Source organism: Stegodyphus dumicola, chromosome 5 (assembly GCF_044657685.1).
Source record: "Stegodyphus dumicola isolate Sdum_Otavi_A_Nest chromosome 5, ASM4465768v1".
In the NCBI taxonomy this organism is placed as follows: Eukaryota; Metazoa; Arthropoda; class Arachnida; order Araneae; family Eresidae; genus Stegodyphus; species Stegodyphus dumicola.
The window spans coordinates 148,305,718-148,325,955 of NC_140772.1; the positions used below are offsets into that span (position 1 = coordinate 148,305,718).

The 20,238-nt window shown below is 31.7% G+C and overlaps 1 protein-coding gene across 2 annotated transcripts in view; it reads right to left on the reverse strand.

Annotated features, from left to right (window-relative positions):
* LOC118205063 (E3 ubiquitin-protein ligase RNF10) overlaps positions 1 to 20,238 on the reverse strand; it is an 83,640-nt gene that overhangs the window by 49,191 nt on the left and 14,211 nt on the right. For both annotated transcript variants that reach the window (XM_085817185.1, XM_085817186.1), the window contains exons 3-6: positions 18,997 to 19,175; positions 11,305 to 11,395; positions 5,233 to 5,417; positions 1,346 to 1,485 (exon numbers count right to left, since the gene is read on the reverse strand). In XM_085817185.1, the coding sequence (XP_085673311.1) occupies positions 1,346 to 1,485; positions 5,233 to 5,417; positions 11,305 to 11,395; positions 18,997 to 19,175 (595 nt within the window). The remainder of the gene's footprint in view (positions 1 to 1,345; positions 1,486 to 5,232; positions 5,418 to 11,304; positions 11,396 to 18,996; positions 19,176 to 20,238) is intronic.

Below are 20,238 nucleotides of genomic sequence, written 5' to 3' on the forward strand. Positions count from 1 at the left end.
TAAACACATAAATGCAAGCGCAGAAAGTTTGTAGCTTTGAGGTCTGGATTATAGATCATTCTGGATTATGGATGTCCAGATTAAAGACTTTTGACTGTAGTAAGTTTTAATTTAACTTTCCAACTATATTTGTTTTTGGATGCCAAACTAAATGATGCTAAGTAGTGTGTTCTGCAAACTTTAAATAGAGGGTGCTAATGTAAGGTTAAGTTGAATGCAAAGCATATCTGTGATCAATTTTAAAAACCTATTCTATAAACGTTTAAGTAATGTAAAATGTGTGTTCTGTTTTAAAAATGTGTAAAAAAAAATTATAAAATGCAAAGTGTAACGTTGAAATGTGAAAAAATGTTAATGTTGCAAACTATTGAAGAATGTAAAATATTAAGGATGTAAAAATTGAAAATGTTTTTGAGAAAAAGTACCAATAAAATTATTTTGAAGTAAAATCTAATTTTAATTTAAATTTTGAAAATTTTTTTAAATGTTATTTTATAAGAAAGAAGTTTATTATGATATTCCAAATTTATTAAAACTGGATTTCAACTGGTTTAATCAAAACTTTACTAAATACTGGCCAAAAGTAAGGAAAATTAGAAAAAGATAAAAATCTTCACTCAATTCGGGCTATAATTGAGACTTTTGAAAAGAGTTGGCCCTTCATTAGTAAAAGGAAAGAATCCAGTATTGATTAAATATACATATTTATAAATTTTTACAATAAATATTTACAAGATAATCCCTTTACTCTTCAAAATCCTCCATTAACCTCCAGTTAAGGTTTAAGGTAATGTTATCATACCATAAAGAGTAAAAAAATTATAAAGAAAAGTTAATGCCTGCCTTTTTAATATATTTACATATATATATATATATACACACACAAAGAAAAACTATGACTACGTTATTTATTATTTAAAGCAAGATACAACATGAATTTCTAATTGAATTAAACTTTTAATACCCTCTGAAGAAGGGACAATTGTTTGTCAAAAGTCTAGTCTGATGGATATACCTCATTAAGATGTGCGGCGGTAATATATAAAATAATAGCATTTTTTACTACATGAGTACAGAACAAAAAGGTCAAGCAACAAATTATTAAAAGTAATTTTTGGTATTTGGCAGAGAGAGAAAATATACGGCACAATAAGTGACAGTTTATGTACATAAAGTGTAAAATTATCAAATCTAAAAAAAATGCAATTTGATGAAAATACATTTAGAAATCATTTATGGGGAATGTTACACAGCTTTTAAAATATTGGAGAATTTATACAGCTGTAGCATTATGAAAATACATAAGTTTACTTCCTAAGTTACTAATAATATAAAGAACACTAACCATCATGAACATAGCAAGTAGATAACACAGAACTCTGATGAAACACTGGAACTGCACATAAAGATCCTTTTTCTCTCTTCATTAGACACATGGTTATTTCATCACCAACAGCAAAGGGTTTGCGTATTCTTAGTGTTACACTATTAATTATACAAAGGTATAACTTTATAAGACATTATGTGGTACATTAAAATATATTTTAAAAGAACTGCTATATATACACTAAAGAGGGGAAAAAAAACTGACACACATGCCTAATATTGATACAGCCCCTGCGAGTACACAAAAGTACCATAACACAACATGGCATGGCCTTGACTGTTGTTAGAAGTGTGCTGGAGGTAATTCACATCATGAATCTTGCAGGGCAATTCACAAATACATTTGAGTGTGAGGTAGTTGTGATCTCTTCTGAACAGTATGTTTCAAAGAATCCCAAACATGCTCAATAATGTCTATCTCTGAGGATCTCGGTGGCCAATGGACATGTCCAAAGTCAGAACAAGTGTTCCTGGAGCCACTCAGTAGCAACTCTCGCCGTGTGGGGTGCCGCACAGTCCTTATGGAAACGTCCAAATTCGTCGGAATGTACAACATGCATGAATGGGTGCAGGTAATCAGACAGGATGCTTACGTATCTGTCATCTGACACAGCCGCATCTAGACATAACAAGGGTCCTATAAAATGCCAACTACATCTGCCTCATACCAGCTGCAACATGTAGAATCCATGGATTCATGAGGTTGTCTCTACACCTGAACATGTTCATCTGCCCAATAAAATTGGAAACAAGAGTCGCCAGACCAAGCATCGTGTTTCCAGTAATCAACATTCCAACGGCATTGTTAGTGAGCCCAGGCGAGACATAAAGCTTTGTGTTGTGCAGTCAAAAATGATACACAAGTGGGCCTTCGGCAGTGAAAACTCATGTCAATAATAGACGATTAAATAGTTCATACATTAAAATCTGAACAATTTGAGAAAGGGTTGCACATCTGCCACGTTTATTGATTCTCATCAGTTGTCATTGGTCCTGTTCTTTCACGAGCTTTTTCCAACAGCAGAAATGACAGAGATCTGATGTTTTACCAGATTCTCAATATTCACGGTTCCCATGAAATGGTCATATGCGAAAATCCAAATTTTACGTGTTATGCCCCATCTCTTGTGGCTACCACTATAACAACACATTCAAACTCACTTAAATCTTGATAAAATACCATTGCAGCAGCAGTAACCAATCTATGAACTTTGCCGAACACTTGTCTTGTACAGAAGCTGCCGAACAGTACACTTTACTGGGACTGGTTCTATACCTCTGTTATTTGCATACATGTGCCTATAACAGTTTTTTGGGGGCTCTTCAGTGTATTATAACCATATAAGTTTACTAATAATTCAAATATTTTTAAACAAATAAATACAAAGTAAAAATAATTGCATGATATAAAATTAGGATAAAGAAAAACACTAGCTCTAGGGACTGGATTTTCGCTGTTTAGTCTATTCATGAAAATGTTAAAATGCAATTCAATTCCCAAAGTATTAAAAATTACATAGAGTTAAGGTTCAGATTAGATAATGTCATGGGAAAAAATTAAAGAATAAAATTTTGTTCATGTATCTCTAATATCAAGCATCAGAAAATGCTTTACTGCCAAGAGTGGAAAATTGCAAAATATTTTTATCAACATGATAAAAAAGTGATACACATATATATATATATATCAAAGAGTACTGCCCTTTCTGAAAAAATACAGTATTTCTAAGGGGGGAAAAAAAAAAAAAAAAAAAAATTTTTTTTTTTTTTTTTTTAAAAGAATAAAAATTGTTAACCATGGAATAACCTATATATTGATTTTTTTTTTCTGTTAATCTTTTCACGTTGGCTGTAAAGACTAATTCTTTACGTACTGAAGCCATTTAGTCAACTATTTAATCAGCAAGGAACAGAAAAACAAATCAACAAGGTTAGCCATTTCCTCCTCTGCATTAAGTAGCAAATTTTAAATCTTCATAATAAATTAATTTTCTTTAAGCCTTAGTTAATCTTGTGAATGTGGTGAACATATATGTTCCAGCCCCCAGGAAAAGGTTATACTGGAATGCAAATGTCATTTGGAAAGACAAAATACACATATTTTAGTTTATTTAAAATATAGCAAAACCTAATTACCTGGTATTCAAGTAAGCAAAAAACTCAAACAATTGAAATATTTTAGAAATACAAATTAAAGGCATGATAAGCCACTGCCACCAAACATCAACAGTAAACACAATGTCTTAATTTTATGTAAACCCAATTAATTCTCAATAAACCAGTATACTTTTTGTAAAGGAAGATTATAAATTAATAACTATTTATGTTTTTTACTCAAAAAAAGGGGGGCTGCTTATTGCAGAATAGCAAACAATGAAGTATTTTAACAGTTACGGGAACCTGAGCTCAAAAGTGTGTGCTTATGGGCACTACATGTGATTATCTGAAAACGGTTAAACAATGATGATGCAATATGAAAAACTACGATACTCGTATGTATGATGTAAATTTTATATGTAATATCCATAACTTGTACCATCCATAACTTGTACCTCTTGATTATTTAATTAAATAAAGAATCTTCCTTGAAATTTCTGCTGGAATGACTAGCTCAAGTTTAGCAGCATCTCCACTAACTCTCATGGTCGATCGCCTTTCATAACGAAATAGGTTTCACTTTTATATGTTCAGTATATGAAATACATCAGCTTTAATGCCTGACATGCATCCTTCATCTTCCAAAAGCTTACAAATAATTTGCTTTTTAGTACAAAGGGCCTTTTTGACACTGAAGGACTACTGTTTTCGTTTTGCGATTTTGTGTTGGCTCACTATAAATGTCCGTTTCACTTTTCAAACTGTTGCCACCAAATGTTAGAGTCCTGCATTATATTTGAAGAAATTCAATAATGAAAAATCTGCATAAATATTTCTCACATTGTGATTAAGCAACGGTACATAAAGCCATCAAATTTTGAATGACGTAATCCTCCTACGAATATGGCCGTGTGGAAGACCAAATTTGAAATTTGCTTTATTATCAATTTCATATTTTGTAAAACTTTAACGAATTTTTCAGTATCAAACTCAATGATTTAAAAGCGAGCAATGGCAATATTCTGTGGCGGGGGAAAAACCTTTTTATCTCTTGCGGGCGCGGAACTGTGTATTGAGAATTCTAAAGATAGGCTCATTTTAAAATTATTTTGCGACATTGCTACTTAATTGAATTTCATGGTTTAAGTGAAAAGAACATGATATTTAATAAATAAAGATAACACAAAAAACGTTAAAAAACACTCCTTTGGACGTAATTTAAAATGTGAGACCTTTCAGATTTTTTTTTCCCCTTTAATAATTCTAGACAAGAAATTTTACACATTCCTTTGGCTTTTCTAGCAAGAATTGCTTTTTTTTATACATTTAACTATCAATAATTTTCAATATCCAGTATTCAGCATTTCCTGACTTTCAAGTCCAGCTTTTACTGAAAATACAATGCATCATTTATACATTTGAACATGAAAGCATTAAGAATCTCATTCAGATATATTAATCATATTTAAAGACTGTACTTAAACACATGTAATTCAGCAGTTTCATTTCAAGAACTGAATACTTATTGGCTAGTCTGAGTTACATTTTCTTGGTGAAACCCTAAGGTTGGGCTTCTTTAGGAAGAAACATGTTTCTTCCAGGAAAAACCAGAAGAAAAGGAAAGTAATGAACCATTATGTACCCACAGAGCTACTAAAGAAGTTAGACTTACTGATAACAATTTAATCTAATAAAAAATATTTTATGAAAAACAAATACAAATTAAAAATACCTAGCATAAAAACAAACCTTTTCAATTCCGTCTTGTGAACAGCTTCAAAGCAAATTGGGCATTTTTGCCATGTTCTATCAGTTAAAGACAGATAATGGAGGATGCAGGGCCAACAATATATATGTCCACAACGTGTAATCTTTGCAGCTATAGGGCTATATAGGCATATAGGACACAATGGCACTTCATGACTTGGTAAACGCTGCAAAGTAAAATAAATTTAAGAGTGTCTATGTAAATTATTAAAAAGTAATTTTTATAAGACAAATTAAAACTTGAAATAGAATAAAAATTAAGACAGCATTCAATTTTATATCAACTTTCAGCTGATGCTTAACTTAAAGATTTTGCTTGGTTTTAACTGGCATGTTTCCCTTATATATTCATATTTTTGTGTTTTTCTTCCAGAATCTCTTTTGCTTATTTTTGAAATCTTAAGACACTATCTGGCAATGCACATAAACTGGTTGGCAAGAAACAATATCTTGTGCATGAGAAATCTGCCTGAACAGCAGTTATTACGTTGTTTTCTACCATCTTTGGTGTAAGCACATGAAGACTGAGAACGGACTTCGCATTCTATGAAAAATCTCTACCATCTCTCAGATAATAAGCATCTGCTTCAGTTATTAGATCATATTCAGCTAGGTATATGATGGTCACTATGAGTCACATATTATACAGAATATTAATGACCCATACACAATGTCTTGAGATGGGTCTTCAAAAAGAGACGGACCATCTCAGGATTAGCTGTACATGGTTACTTACTGATCATTACTGATCCTTCTCATAGATATTTCTGAAAGCAGGTAGTGATCATTCCAGCTTCCCTTGATATACAGAACTGCAGGTAAGCAGATACTGGCTAAACAGCAATAGTACAACAATAGTGCACAATTAATAATCTCTTAATTCCTCATTTTTTACTTGGGTTTTTCGCCACTCTATTCTAAGAATAACAGCAACATTTCTGCACTGTACCATTTCTAGATTAAACCATGCCATAGAATTTGTGTAACGCTATGCTATATACACTCATGTCCATAAATTAAGGATAATGCAAAATCAGGCAAAGGAAGAGTTAGAAGTAAAACAAATTTGACTTATTTGTAAAGCTTATTTATTAAACAAAAGGTAAAGAGCAAAAAAAGATGCTATATGTTTGATATTATTAAAAATATTAGAGATTTTTTCCTCCCTGGAACAAATTACAAAAAGAACCTATTTACAAAAAAATCAATATTACATGGTTGGAATGATTGTTAATACAATGTATGTCTCCCAGACGATCAATACAGTCCGTACAACGCTTAGGCATGCTGAGTATCAAATTATCGATCTGATCTTGGGGGGATATTACACCACTCAAAACGGAATCCTCTAAGAAGTTCTGGTATACATGTAGGAGGAGGTTGACGGGCTGCAACTCGTCGGCCAAGCATGTCCCACACGTGCTCTACTGGATTCAAGTCCGGTGAGAATGATGGCCAGTCCATACGGGCGATATCCTCCGATTGAAGGCATTCGCTTACGATGTTTGCACAGTGAGGACGGGCGTTGTCATCCATAAACACGCAGGTCAGTTCTGGAACCCAGAATAATTCCACCTCAAACAAGCACTCCTGCACCACCGTAACGGTGTCGTTCAATGATGTTTTCTTGGTGGTAACGGGTACCTGGAACTCACCATATGAAAGTCCGGCCAGAATCAGACTGCAAGCTAAACCTGGACTCGTCGGAAAAAATCACAGAAGCCCGCTGTTGCGGTATCCACAATGCATGCTCTCTACTCCAGGCTAACCGCAGGCCACAGTGATTTGCAGTAAGTGGAACGCATCTGACAGGTCTACGAGCATATAGACCAATCTGCCCTAAGCGTATGTACACGGTCTGCCTTGAAATTGTTGTACCAGTGGCTGAAGAGAGCTGACGAGACAGGTCTGAGGCTGTGCTCCGCCTGTTTCTTTTGTCAGTAACTGCCAAATACCAGTCCTCATTCGGCATTCTAACTCTGGGGCGACCTGTGCTGTAACATCTACTCACATTACCATCATCTTGGAATCGTTGCCAAAGCCTGGAGATGACACTCTGGGCAATTCCAAGTTCGTCTGATATTTCCAGTTGAGTACGCCTACATTACGTCTATCCAGACAGCCGATAATTCTATCATGTAAAAAATCATCCAAATGCGTCCATTGTGTCATAACTATTCGGTTATTGCACTAAAATGCTTATAAAGCGCCTGCGAACAATTTTACTTTTTTGCCTGTTTTCCTTATATATCACTCTCTTACACTCTCGTCATTGTGACGTACCATCGGTGTCATCTGCACACTTCCTGAAATTTGCATATGATTCTTGAAGATGTGTGTAGTGATTTTACAGGTCATAATACTTATTTTAGAGTTCGATTTCCGCGTGACTCCGAATTATCCTTAATTTATGGACATGAGTGTATATATATATATAATTAAAAAAAGGATTCTACCTAACTAAAAAAGACCTGTGTGGTCAATAATTTTTTAAAGACATTATAATACACTTTTGTAAATACAAACTACACAGCAAAGAATCTTATGAATATAAACATTTCTGTACTATCCACTTCAAGCATCCCGTTTATGACTAATTAAAAATTAATAAAATTTTTAAAATACACCAATATCTGTTTCCTGACAAAGTACAGGCTATTACCTGTACTATTGATATGCCAAGCTATTGATATGAGAGGAGGGAGAGGATAGGGAGCTTAATCATTAACCTCCATGAGATCGATGAAGCTCCAGATACCCAAAATTGCAAACTCCCAGGATATAACTCTTATGTAGATAGACATCACCATGTTATTACAGGAAATTTAGAAATTATAAAAGATAGAACTTTAAGGCAATTAATGAATCTCGGCACCAAATTTCGAACCACTTTCAAAATTAGCAAAAGATTCTGCATCCAACAATGCAAAAAAGATCTACAAACTTTCATAGTCTTCTCCAGTACAAAGCTAACCTACCTACTACAACGCACCTAGAATGAAAAGAAGCAATGCTCAGCGACTTCAAAAGACGTATCAAAGAACACATAATAAACCAGATTTAGACAAGAAAGTTAAAATATTGAAGAATCTTTTCACCATTATGAAAGTTAACAAAGCCAATAATATCTTTAGTATCATTTGAAAGGTTTTTCTATCATAATCTGATTAAAAAAGAACTCAATGGGGCAGTTACCTATCATAAACTTAAAACTACATCAAATATCCTGCAAAGACGTTTCACTGCAATTCATCGATAAAATAACCACAAATATTTTTTACAACAGATTTTCCAAGCTTTATGCATTGCCTAAATTTCACAAAACACCAGTTTAAATGCAATTTATAGCTAACGGCACCAAACACAAAAGAAACAGACTACCATTTGTCTAAAATACTTTAAAATGTTTTCTACTTTATTAAAGATGCAAGACCACAATTTCAACTGGATAATAAGTAGTAACGAAGCAATAATAGAAGCACTTCACACCATAAAAGTTAAAAATATTTTCGGTTACGAATTTGAGAATTTATACATGGCTCTTCCATTACAAGAAGTCTTTGACAGTCTTTTAACTCTACCTGATTTATTTCCACAAATTATTACGGTTGTTTCCAAAGAAGAATGGTAATTAGATTCAAAAAGTATTCTTTTTAATAACTACATTGCTTTTAATAATACTTTTTTTAAACAAATCGACGGAATTCCACTGGGGACCAGCATTAGTTAAGCGATCTGTAATTTGTACCTTTCAACAAGGAATTTCATTTTCAACAAGAGTTATCTCACGTACAACGTTCGTTCATACTACTCTAACATATACAGATACATGGATGATATTATTGTAATCAACAACTTCAATAAAAAAGAATTCGATCACATTTGAAACTCAACAAAACTAATTTTCAACAAGGAGATATTAACTACCTGGATTTGCAAATTATTAATTTTAAAGGTATCAAAATTTACAACAAAGAAAGATAGTTTGATTTCCTTACTATTAAATGATCCATTGGCACTTCAGTATCTCCAAAAGAGCAATACTAAATATCATACAAACTCAATTCCTCAGAATAAAAAATATTTGCAACAATGCAGAATACTTACAAGAAGAAATCAATTATTTAGTCAAAATTGTCTTGGAGAATAAAACCCCTCTGTTCAAGATTTCTATAACTCTAAAGAAAGCTGGTATTAACAACCTTTTTTAAATTTCTCATCTATAGTGATATAATTATTACTTAAACCTTAGTAGGAGGTAATAGTTGAATGACTACAATAAGAAATTTAATGTAAATATGTACAAAGATTTTGTTTCTTTTCCCTTTCAAATATTATGTATATGTTCTTTGTATTATTTTATAAATTTATAACTGGCAAATCTTGCTTTTGCTGAAAAAATGGGGCTCTTTAGTTTCAAAGACGTTTTGTGCTTTGATTACGTGAAGACTTTTATCTTTTCTTCATTGAAGAAATAATTCCTTCTGCAATAAGCCCTACATTTCAGAAAGAACATTACATTCTTCCATTCTCGCCTCCTGTCAATTCTTCAGATCACAGCTTTTTTGTGGCTATATACTGTGTAGAAAGAAGAGTTTCCAATTCTGCAAGAGAATTCCACAGTCTTTCTGTTAGTGAAACATTAGGGCATACTTGCCAACCTATGGCACTCACAATTCCACTTTTTGTTTGATGGACATCGAAACATACTTTCGCTTTGTAGATCCTTTACATATTAGTAAATATGTATCGGAAATTCTATTTTACATAATCGAAAGTTCAAGCTTACTTTTATAAAATCGCTCTAACAGTCTGCAAAAAATAAGCCGGATCCAATTCGAAGATTAAGGAACAGCGCAATATGCAACATTAACTGAAATAGATAATTAAATAATTTTAGATTATACCATTCATTATACATTAAATGCGCACGCGCAGACGCATATGCGCAGTCGTAAAGGTCTTACGTGCACGCTTAAACGCCTATGTTTGTAGCTTTGAGGTCCGGATTATGGGTGTCCGAATTAATGACTTTGTACTGTATATGTCAGATAACACACAGTGTAGCATGATGCCCATTGGAAAACAACGTTTCTGGATATGTATATGCTCTCACTCACAAAGCAGAAGTTATCTAATTCACAAGGTTTTGTTTTAGATATAACCTAGAGAAAATTCAATTGCTTTCATACATACAAAATCACTTTTTCTTTATTCATATAACAAAGTATTAAGCCAAGTTCCATAAAAATCGTGAGAAATTTTAAGAATAAGAAAAAGTCGGGAGAAATATATTGTAAATCGGGTTGGCGGGAGAGTGGTCGAAAATCGGGAGAGTTGGCAACTCTGCGTTAGGGTTATCTACATCTTCTAAAAACTCTTTATCATCAAATATGTACTTCCTTATTGCGTTGCTTACTCAAATAATTGCTCCTTTTCCTGCTCACTTCCAAAGAATGGCATCAATTTTAGGAATTCTTGCTGCTTACCTAAATTTACCAGTGAGATTTGTAACTAAATGAATCAGTTTAATCACTAATGGCAAATATCACATCCATCCTTATATTTATTTATTAATATGACAATAAAATAGAAAATAACTATTTATTGATGTATACAGTTCGTAAATAAAAATAATAACTCGGCTTGTCATTAATTTTTTTCAATTTATTTTAATTTCATTTCAAATTCAAACTGGAGTCAACCTGTTTTTAACGAATCCAGCTCCGACTCCTTTTACCCCAAAAATCTGCCTGACTCCAATTCCAACTCCACAGCCCTGATTAGTAGTACCTTTTTTAAATTACTGCAAAATAAATGTGTTCATAACTAATTATTTTTGGACATAATATATATAAGATGTAATAATGTGTTCAGAATTAATTTCAGACAATAGTCACATTGTGCATCATTTCATATAAAATATTTTACTCTTTATTCAACATTAACATAAGTTCTTAAAATATGGTGCACTTATTAAAATTTATTTAATACTGTAATTTCCATATTAAAATTTTTTAAATATTTTTTGTAAGAAACTGAAACTAAACCTACTATTTCTTCAATCAAAGACCATTCCACTAGAATATCTGGGTTTTTCTGATGAACTGTATAATTTCCGGAATCTTTCACGACAAACTGACAGCTAAACAAACAAAATTTTAAACCATTACATATACACATTTTGAATTTTCTGAAAATATTACAAAAGGAACAAAAAATAATTCTGAAATTTCTGAAAATATTACAAAAGGAATAAAAAAATAAATATATGTAACTAAAACCTTTTAGATAATTAAGACACAATAACACGCCGAATAAATATTAATTCAGAAGTCAAACAACAAAAATCAGCGTTATATTCACAAAATTTTCACAGTGAAAATTTTGTGAATATAACGCTGATTTTTGTTGTTTGACTTCTGAATTAGTATCTTTTAGATAGTTAAAAAATCGAAGTTTTTTTTAATACCATGTTAAATATAACTTATGCTGAATTCTCAAAATACTACACATAAATAACCAGTAATTAATTTTGTACTAAATAGAATAAACATGACTTAATTTCATCAGCATGTATACAAGAATCACTATGAATTCTTTATTTCAAGATCAGAAGGTATTTTTAATGGGCTCAAATTAGATACAAGTGAGCTCCACAACATAATAGCAGATGCAACTGACAGAGGCTTTGACCATGTGATTAAATTTTCATCCCAGTACAGTGAAAAGCATTCTCTAGTTTTGAGGAATTATAAGAATTCAGTAGTCATTCCTCTCTTTCCATTGATTAGATTTGCACATATTTTACAGAAGTTTTGCTTTCCCTTCCCCACCCCAAGCCAATGAAATTTCACTTCTATACTCAAAGACTTATTATGAACTCTTGGGGTATATATGGTATTCCTTGACAATGTAGCTGTATACATTGATCAAACTAGCAGAGCCTTTAATTTTGTACTAATGAGCCTGAGACATATTTTAGGAAAAAAGATGCATATAAATCCTTTAACACTTGGTATGCGGGCAACGTATTTTTACATTTTTTGCAGTCTGTTACTGGAACACGGGTCACGCAAAAATACGTATAGCATGCCGACAACGTATTTTTACGTTTTTTGCAGTCTGTCACTGGAGGGTCACGTAAAAATACATATTTAGTAGATTTGTGGTGGATCCCCAAATCTAGACATTATATTGGTGTTGTTTGCGTTGCTAGGCAATGCTTTGCATTTTTTCTTTCAACAAGTTACCATTGGTCGAATTACTTGGTCTTCTGTTGAGTTATTTTGTCTTCAATCGAATTCTTAGATCCAGAACATACAAGTTGTGTTTTGTCAATTTGAAGCTTGGTTTTTTATTATTGATTAAATAAATTGATAAAATGAACCATTGTGACAAAGATAGTGATGAAGAAACATGCGCTGACAGATTATCGGACTTTTCGTGTGATAGTGATTCTGGAAGTCAAGATATCGAAGAAAGTGACGATGATGACATTATTCCACGTTCTCGAGTGTTCGTCCGAAGAAGAATTTCTAGTAGTTCTGAAACAACTTCTCATGAAGAAGCAGATAAATGGTCATCGAGTGACAATCCTCCAGACCTTGAAGAGTTTTGGGGTCATCCTGGGATAAATAACATGGCTAATGTTCCTGAATCCACAGCTGATGCAGTAAAGTTATTTATAGGCGATGACTTTTTTGCATATTTAGTCGTGGAATCAAACAGGTATTATTATCAAAATATGAATCAGTTCAAAATATCTCCCAAAAGCACGAAATGGAGAGATATTACGATTCCGGATATGAAGAAATTTTTGGGGCTTATTATTTTCATGGGACAAATTCGTAAAGACGGCCAAGATGATTATTGGTCAACTGATGTCTGCACAAGTACACCTTTTTTGTCAAAAACTATGTCAAGGGATAGATTTTGCCAAATATGGAAGGCTTGGCATTTCAATAACAATGCCATGGACACATCACGGATGATTCTGATCGATTATTCAAAGTCAGGCCTGTACTCAATTATTTTGTTGAAAAATTCAATAACATTTACAAACTGGAACAACAAGTGTCGTTAGATGAGGGCATAATACCTTGGAGAGGACGATTGTTTTTTAGAGATTACAACACTGGAAAAATTATAAAATATGCCATACTCATACGAATATTGTCTGAAAGTGACATTGGTTACATTTGCAATTTTGAAATTTATGCAGTTCAAGGATTACATTTCATCGAAACGATACTCACAGTAGTTTCGCCATATACTGATGTCTGGCACCATTTGTACATGGACAATTACTACAACAGCGTCGATAACGTGGAAGCCCTTTTACAAAAAAAAAAAAAAAAAAAAAAAAAAAAAGAATTTGCGAAACACTTAGGAAGAATAGAGGTCTACCAGAGTGCCTGAAAAAAACTAATTTGAAAAAAGGAGAAACAATCTTCCGAAGAAAAAATTATATATTGGTCCAAGTTTGCCAGTACAAGAAAGAACTCAGTCTCATCTCTTCAATCCATTCTGCAGAAATGAAAGAAAGTAGCAATGTTGATCGTATCAAGAGACAAAAAATTATACAGCCAAATGCTTTGATCGACTACGACAAGTACATGAAAGGAGTAGATCGGGCCGATCAGTACTTGTCCTACTATAGTATTTTGCATAAAACAGTGAAGTGGACAAAGCGCTTAGCTATGTATATGATGAATTGTGCATTTTTCAATGCATATGTAGTATACAATTCTACAAAGATGCAAAAAATAAAATAAACTAAATTTTTGCATGACATCGCACGACATTGGGTTACTGACGAACTACCTGAAATCAGCACTGAAGAACCAGAGCAAATGATATCAAAACGCGACCCTCCTGGAAGATTGTCCATGGATATGCGCAAACATGTATTGGAGAAAATTGTTGGTGCCAGGAAGAAGAAAAATCCAAAAAGACAATGTCGCGTGTGCACAGTAAAAAAAGTGCAAAGTGAAACGTGTTTCATATGTAGCTTCTGCCGTGTTCCTCTTCATAGAGGAAAATGCTTTGAACGGTAACATACTGTAAAGAACTATTAACGTGTTATCAGTACTATTTGTACTTGTTATGAAAAAATATTTTTGAACACATTGCAAAATTTTAAAAATCGTTTATTTTTGTGATTTCGTAAAAATATCTTTTCTTTGTGTGTTAAATAATCATACCTGTACCTGAAGAACGATGTACTATTTAACTTTTGAAGCTGCAAATTTATGTAATTTATGCCATTTCTTATTGCTATAATATCTTTAATAGTTGCATCAAATATTTTACTAATTTAATAATAGTTTTTATTATTGCAACCTTCATTATCATTTCTCTTTCTTCGTTATGATTTTTAAGTACAATATAGTTCTGACTATAAGCCAATCCATATACAAGCCCTGATAGTGTTTCCTCATCAAAAATTTACCAAAAATTTAAAACCCACATATAAGTCAATGACGAAAATTTTATATTATCCTTCATGATCATATAGAGCTCAAGCATGCCGTATAAAAAAATTGAAAATACTTCCAAGAAGGTAAAAAGGGTGCAATATTTTTCAATGAATTCACTCTTCACTCTAAAGTAAAATGCCAGATGTGAACAACGTTGATATTAACTCTGGTAACCATATTTGAAAGAAAGTCATTTTTTCCCCTTGTTGTAAACAAACAATCTGGGGTAACTTGTATCTGTGGTCTGAGCTAATCTTTTTTTCATTTTGGTAGCTATGCAACAAGCCAGCAACAAAATATAAAAAAAAAAAAAAAAAAAAAAAAAAAAAATCATTTTTATAAAATTAGGAACTCATTTCACTTTAAATTAATTTTTTCATAAACCTGAAAGGTACAGAAAGGTCATATTTTAGGTAATTTATTGCTTGCACCCAGCTAATAAAAAAGAGTCTACGCTTTTTATGAAATTATCAGTACACATGCCTACCTAAATTATTCCGCTTTAGAGAGAAAAGGTTCCAAAAATTCTCTTATATACGGAAATTTATGGTATTTGTAAATAATGTGGATGACACTTTAAGAATGATCACACAGTTTACCTATACCTATCAGACAGTTTCATCTCATAGTGTTATATATCTGTTGCTTTATATATTTAGTATTCTTGAAACCAAATATCTTATCTGCAATGGTTTTGAAATATTTGTGAAAAGCTAGGCCTTACAACAGGTGTTGATGGAAGACAATACCTAAGACAGTTTAAATTATGCACAGAACATCCTTAATTTTTTCCTTGGTGATTCTATTTTATGCTCATTATCTGTTACAAAAGCTTATACTGTACACCTGCATTCCTCTTTTAATTTTTTGGTTACTGCTATTTTAGCTATTTCTATGAAATAAGTTATACTCTTTCCCCCCCCCCCAAACCCTGTAATTATAGAATTAAGGAAAATACATTTTGTACCAATACAAACAGTATTATCAATATTATCAATAACATCTTTACCGTAAATATTAATCCAACCACTGTAAGGATTTTATCCTCCCTCGCCTTCCTTTTGATCTTCCTTTTAATTTGATATGCACTTTAAACAAGGAGATGTACAATTTGGCCTTTGTAAACTGATCATAAATGTAAAAGACAGATGCTCATTGGCAGCAAAAGGATTATTACAACTCAGAAAATGTTTTACTACTGTCACATCAAAGATTTCTTTGTGAGTTGTACTGTTCTGTTATCAGGACTAGAATCGTTGCCAAATATTTCGCTAAACTCTCTAAGAAATTGGTCCATATGAAGTCGTCAATGTATTTTCAATGGTCATTATTATTTTTTTTTAAAGCTTAAGAATGCCTTTTCAAAATTTGCAATGACAGTGCAAATTCTAAAGCTATAACAGTCACTTGTATTTTTATAATTATTTTATACACTATGGATATAAAAATTTGGGACCTAATAATGAAACATCTTCCATATAATTTCTTCAGCAATGTCTTATTCACTCTGAAATAAAGTGCACGAAAAACCATAAAATGAAGCTCTACTTCAATTTGAAGGAAAACACCACAATGGAGATATGATGATGTAATAATGCACCAAGGAAACAAACAAACTATATTCTCCAAACTGGCTTAAAGAATCAATTTCTTAATGGCAATTAATTTCATTTATGAATTAACTTTCCTTTAATTTTGTCAGTATCAACTCGATATGAACCACTGCACTGTTGTTGATTGGAACAATTTATAAGCAAAGTCTGTGGTCATGCATTAACATCTGGAGACCTTCAGTTAAAACAGGCGGCACTGGTAAAATAAATAGTTGAAGTTAATCAAATCTGGTTCCACATTAAAAATAAAAAAAAAGTCTCCTTCTATCCAGTGGGTGCATGGCAGAATTTGCATAGAAACAAACAACCTCCCCTTTTTTTTAAAAATTGCTCTGCTTAACCACTTTGGCTGAACTTAGCTTAAAGTTACGTGACAAGATTCACTATAATATACTCAGACTGCAGAAAAGATATGACACTGAAGAATTAAGAAAGGTTGGTTTTGAACACTTCTGCATTAACCATAAATATAATTTTATTGATCCTGACACTGGTTGTCATTATGAAAGGTTTTGCAGCACTGTGAAATGGAGAAATAAACGTCAATGCAACACTGAACATAAACAATTAAAATGTTATAAACACAAATGTTTCCAGACATTTTAAATGATTCTACAGTTTCAAGACTCCATGTTAATCACAATTCACTAACAGACCTTTTTTCCCCACCTCATTTCTTTGGCAAGTTCTTTACATTGCATTAAAAATTTCCAATTTTAAGAAACTCTATTCCCCCCCTTGGGTTTTTCTTCAACTTAAGGGTATAGAAAATATTTTAGTAACTATTTTTATGCTTAGAATTTTGCGCCAGATCGTTAGCTATTGGCGATATCTGAATCCAGTCCTGATAAGAGAATGGTACCACTTATTCTTACAACTTGTGTTAAAATTTCACTTTTTCTAGTACTTTTTGTTTCAGTAAGGTAATTAACAATTTTTCTACAATCGACAATTTTACTGCTAACTTTTTTATTAACTTCTTTCTGCAAAAAAATTCCAATCTGAGTATACTGGCCTACTAGCTCTTAAATTAGGCATAAAGGCATTACACATTTTCAGTAAATTAAACACAAGCTTCTCTTTAGACAAAATGACCCCCTAAGCATGAAATTACCTCTGAAGTGTGCAAGCTTTGGCATGTGATTAGTTATTTAAAGAATAACAGCTTACCTAGTTGGTGTAATTTAGGAGAGCAAGGTCAATGAAGAATAATTTTTATTTTATTTTTTATATTAAAAGCTAATTTTGGTAAAAATTTCGCCAATCAAAAGTCTGATTTCCATAGTGCAATAACAATGCACAAGATAAATCACCCAAGGTTGTTCAAGACCATTACCAAACAGTACCGAAATAAAGTATTTTTAAAAATTTTAATATATACAACTTTTCCTTTAATAAAAATAATTTAATTACCAAAAAGTACCAAAATAAAGTATTTTATAAAATTTTAATATATAAATTAAAGTTTAACAAAACTTTCTTTATTAAAAATAATTTAATAAAATAATATCAATTAAATGCAAATGCCAGCCTTGACTTCAAAGGCATAATGACAATACACAATATAAGTGGCCCAAGCTTGTTCAAGATCATTCAAGAAGCATTCTAGACAGTTTCGATGAGTGACTTCACCATTATGTCTGCATTAAATAACTCCATTGGAATACTAATGCAAAAAGATTGAAAATTAATCAACTATAAATGGCATGTCTCAAAATCTTTCCAGAAGATTTCTGCCAACTTTTACCATGCCATATTGAAATAAAGCATTTTGACAGGGTACAAGGAGCTTTGCACAATACTAAGTATTTCATAACTTTCGACATTTTACTGTATATGGCAAGCTGGAACCATATTTACATGAACTTTAAAAACTACATCAATATCCCTCCCAAGAGGATTTTAAAGAAAAGAAGGGGGAAAGTAAATGATGAAAATATGATAGAAATAGTTCAAAAATTATATCCTCTCACTTATTATTCTTTGACAGAAAAGCAAAATTAGTTTATAAATGTCATGTTGCGCAAATTACTGTATGTCATAACACTATTATCAAAACATAAAAAATTTATGCAAGCTGCATACTATTTCATATAGAAATAAGACTATAAATGATTATGTTAATTAACTACCGCAATGCCCTGCAGTGACAAAAAGGCTGATTTACTACTAGTTACTTACAATGGTGAATTGAGGTTTTTGTTCCATTAGATCAAAAGACATAAATACAGTAACTTAAGAATGAACAAGTGCACTCTGCTTGACTAAGAAAATATCTAACTCGTATAGGTATACTACCATTGGAACTCATTCATCACATTTGATGAATTCTTATTTCATTCAATATAACTTAAGAACACAAACATTTAACATTTCACAATAACAACAGATTCAAGTCACTTTTAACAACTTCTGCAGTCTTTCATTATTATAAGTATTTCATGTAAAGCAGTCATTACTAGCACTGTGTCATGCGCACATACAGCAATTATAGTTTTGAAGTGATGTTGAATCAAGACAGATTTTTTTTATACATTTTTACTTAGATATAGTCTAAATTTTAATAACAAAGAAAATCTTGCATAAACTGTAATAAGCAAAAACTCAGCATAAGAAATTAATACACAAGTTAATATGAAAATTTTTTTTACTTGGATTGCAAAAATAGTTCTTTATTATATTTGGGTAGTTTAGTTCTGTTAGATGTTATTCTTCTTTGGTTTGCATCCCTATTTTCTAAAGGTGCCAAAGTAAAATTCAAGAGATGATTTAAGTTCATTTTCTTGCATCCTTGTCTCGGAAATGGATCATTTACAACATCTTCTGCTATCTAAACAGGGAAAAAAATTAGATAAACATCAACAAAACAAAAAAGGACACAGATTTTGAATAAAAGAATTACCTGCAGCCTCAAATAAAATGCGTTAAATGAGGAGAAATGAAATCAGACATACAAATATGGATAAAACAAATTTTATATTCACATCATGTGAGAATAATGAAGCATAATGAAGAAATTGTTTCAAGATTTCATCTTCAAAATTTCCAGTGTTAATTACCCCACTTTATATTCCACCGATCCCCCCCCAGACAATAAGTTGAACAGAAAATCAGCTAATGTAACGTGCAACATTTTATCCATACTATCAGCACAGGATTTACTCCTTACTTTTTTACTTACTTTCCTGAAAATTAATAAACTAATACTGATGAATGCTAATTTAAAAATTGCTAAGTTGTAAAATTTCCGAACTTTGGTAAGATTTTCTTCAGAGTTGTCTATGATACACATGCAGATCACTTTTGATTTAATTTTGTAGTAAATATTCAATAAAGTAATTTTGCATTGCTAGCATAATTGTGTAGTCCAGGGCTTCTCGACCACAAGTGATTTTATAGTTTCGAAGGGGGTGCAGTCAGCCTTTTGTTTACACGTTAAGTATTTCATTTTAGATTATAAATATAAAACACTACTTTTATTCAAATTTTGGTATTTATAAATATTTTTCTTGTTTAATTGGTGCTACTTTGGTAGACGGTTGCACGGATTTTGGCAAGTAATTCAACTTATGGTAAACCCATTGCTGGATAAGTTATTTATGGTAACCAATACTTTGTTGTCATTTTATTTATTTAAAAAAATAATGCATTTTATTATGCATAAATTCCATGTTTTAAATATTATTTATGGCTTCTAAATATTAAAAATCAATTTAATTTTGCATTTTTATTTGAAATAAAAATTTTATTGTTTATCATATTTTATGAAATTTTATGCTGTGGATGATGTAATCAATGATGTCACCTTACCTTAAAAGTAATTGGTTTTAATATTTAATCTAATGTTTTAAACATTATTTATGGCTGTTAAATATTAAAATACAATTTAATTT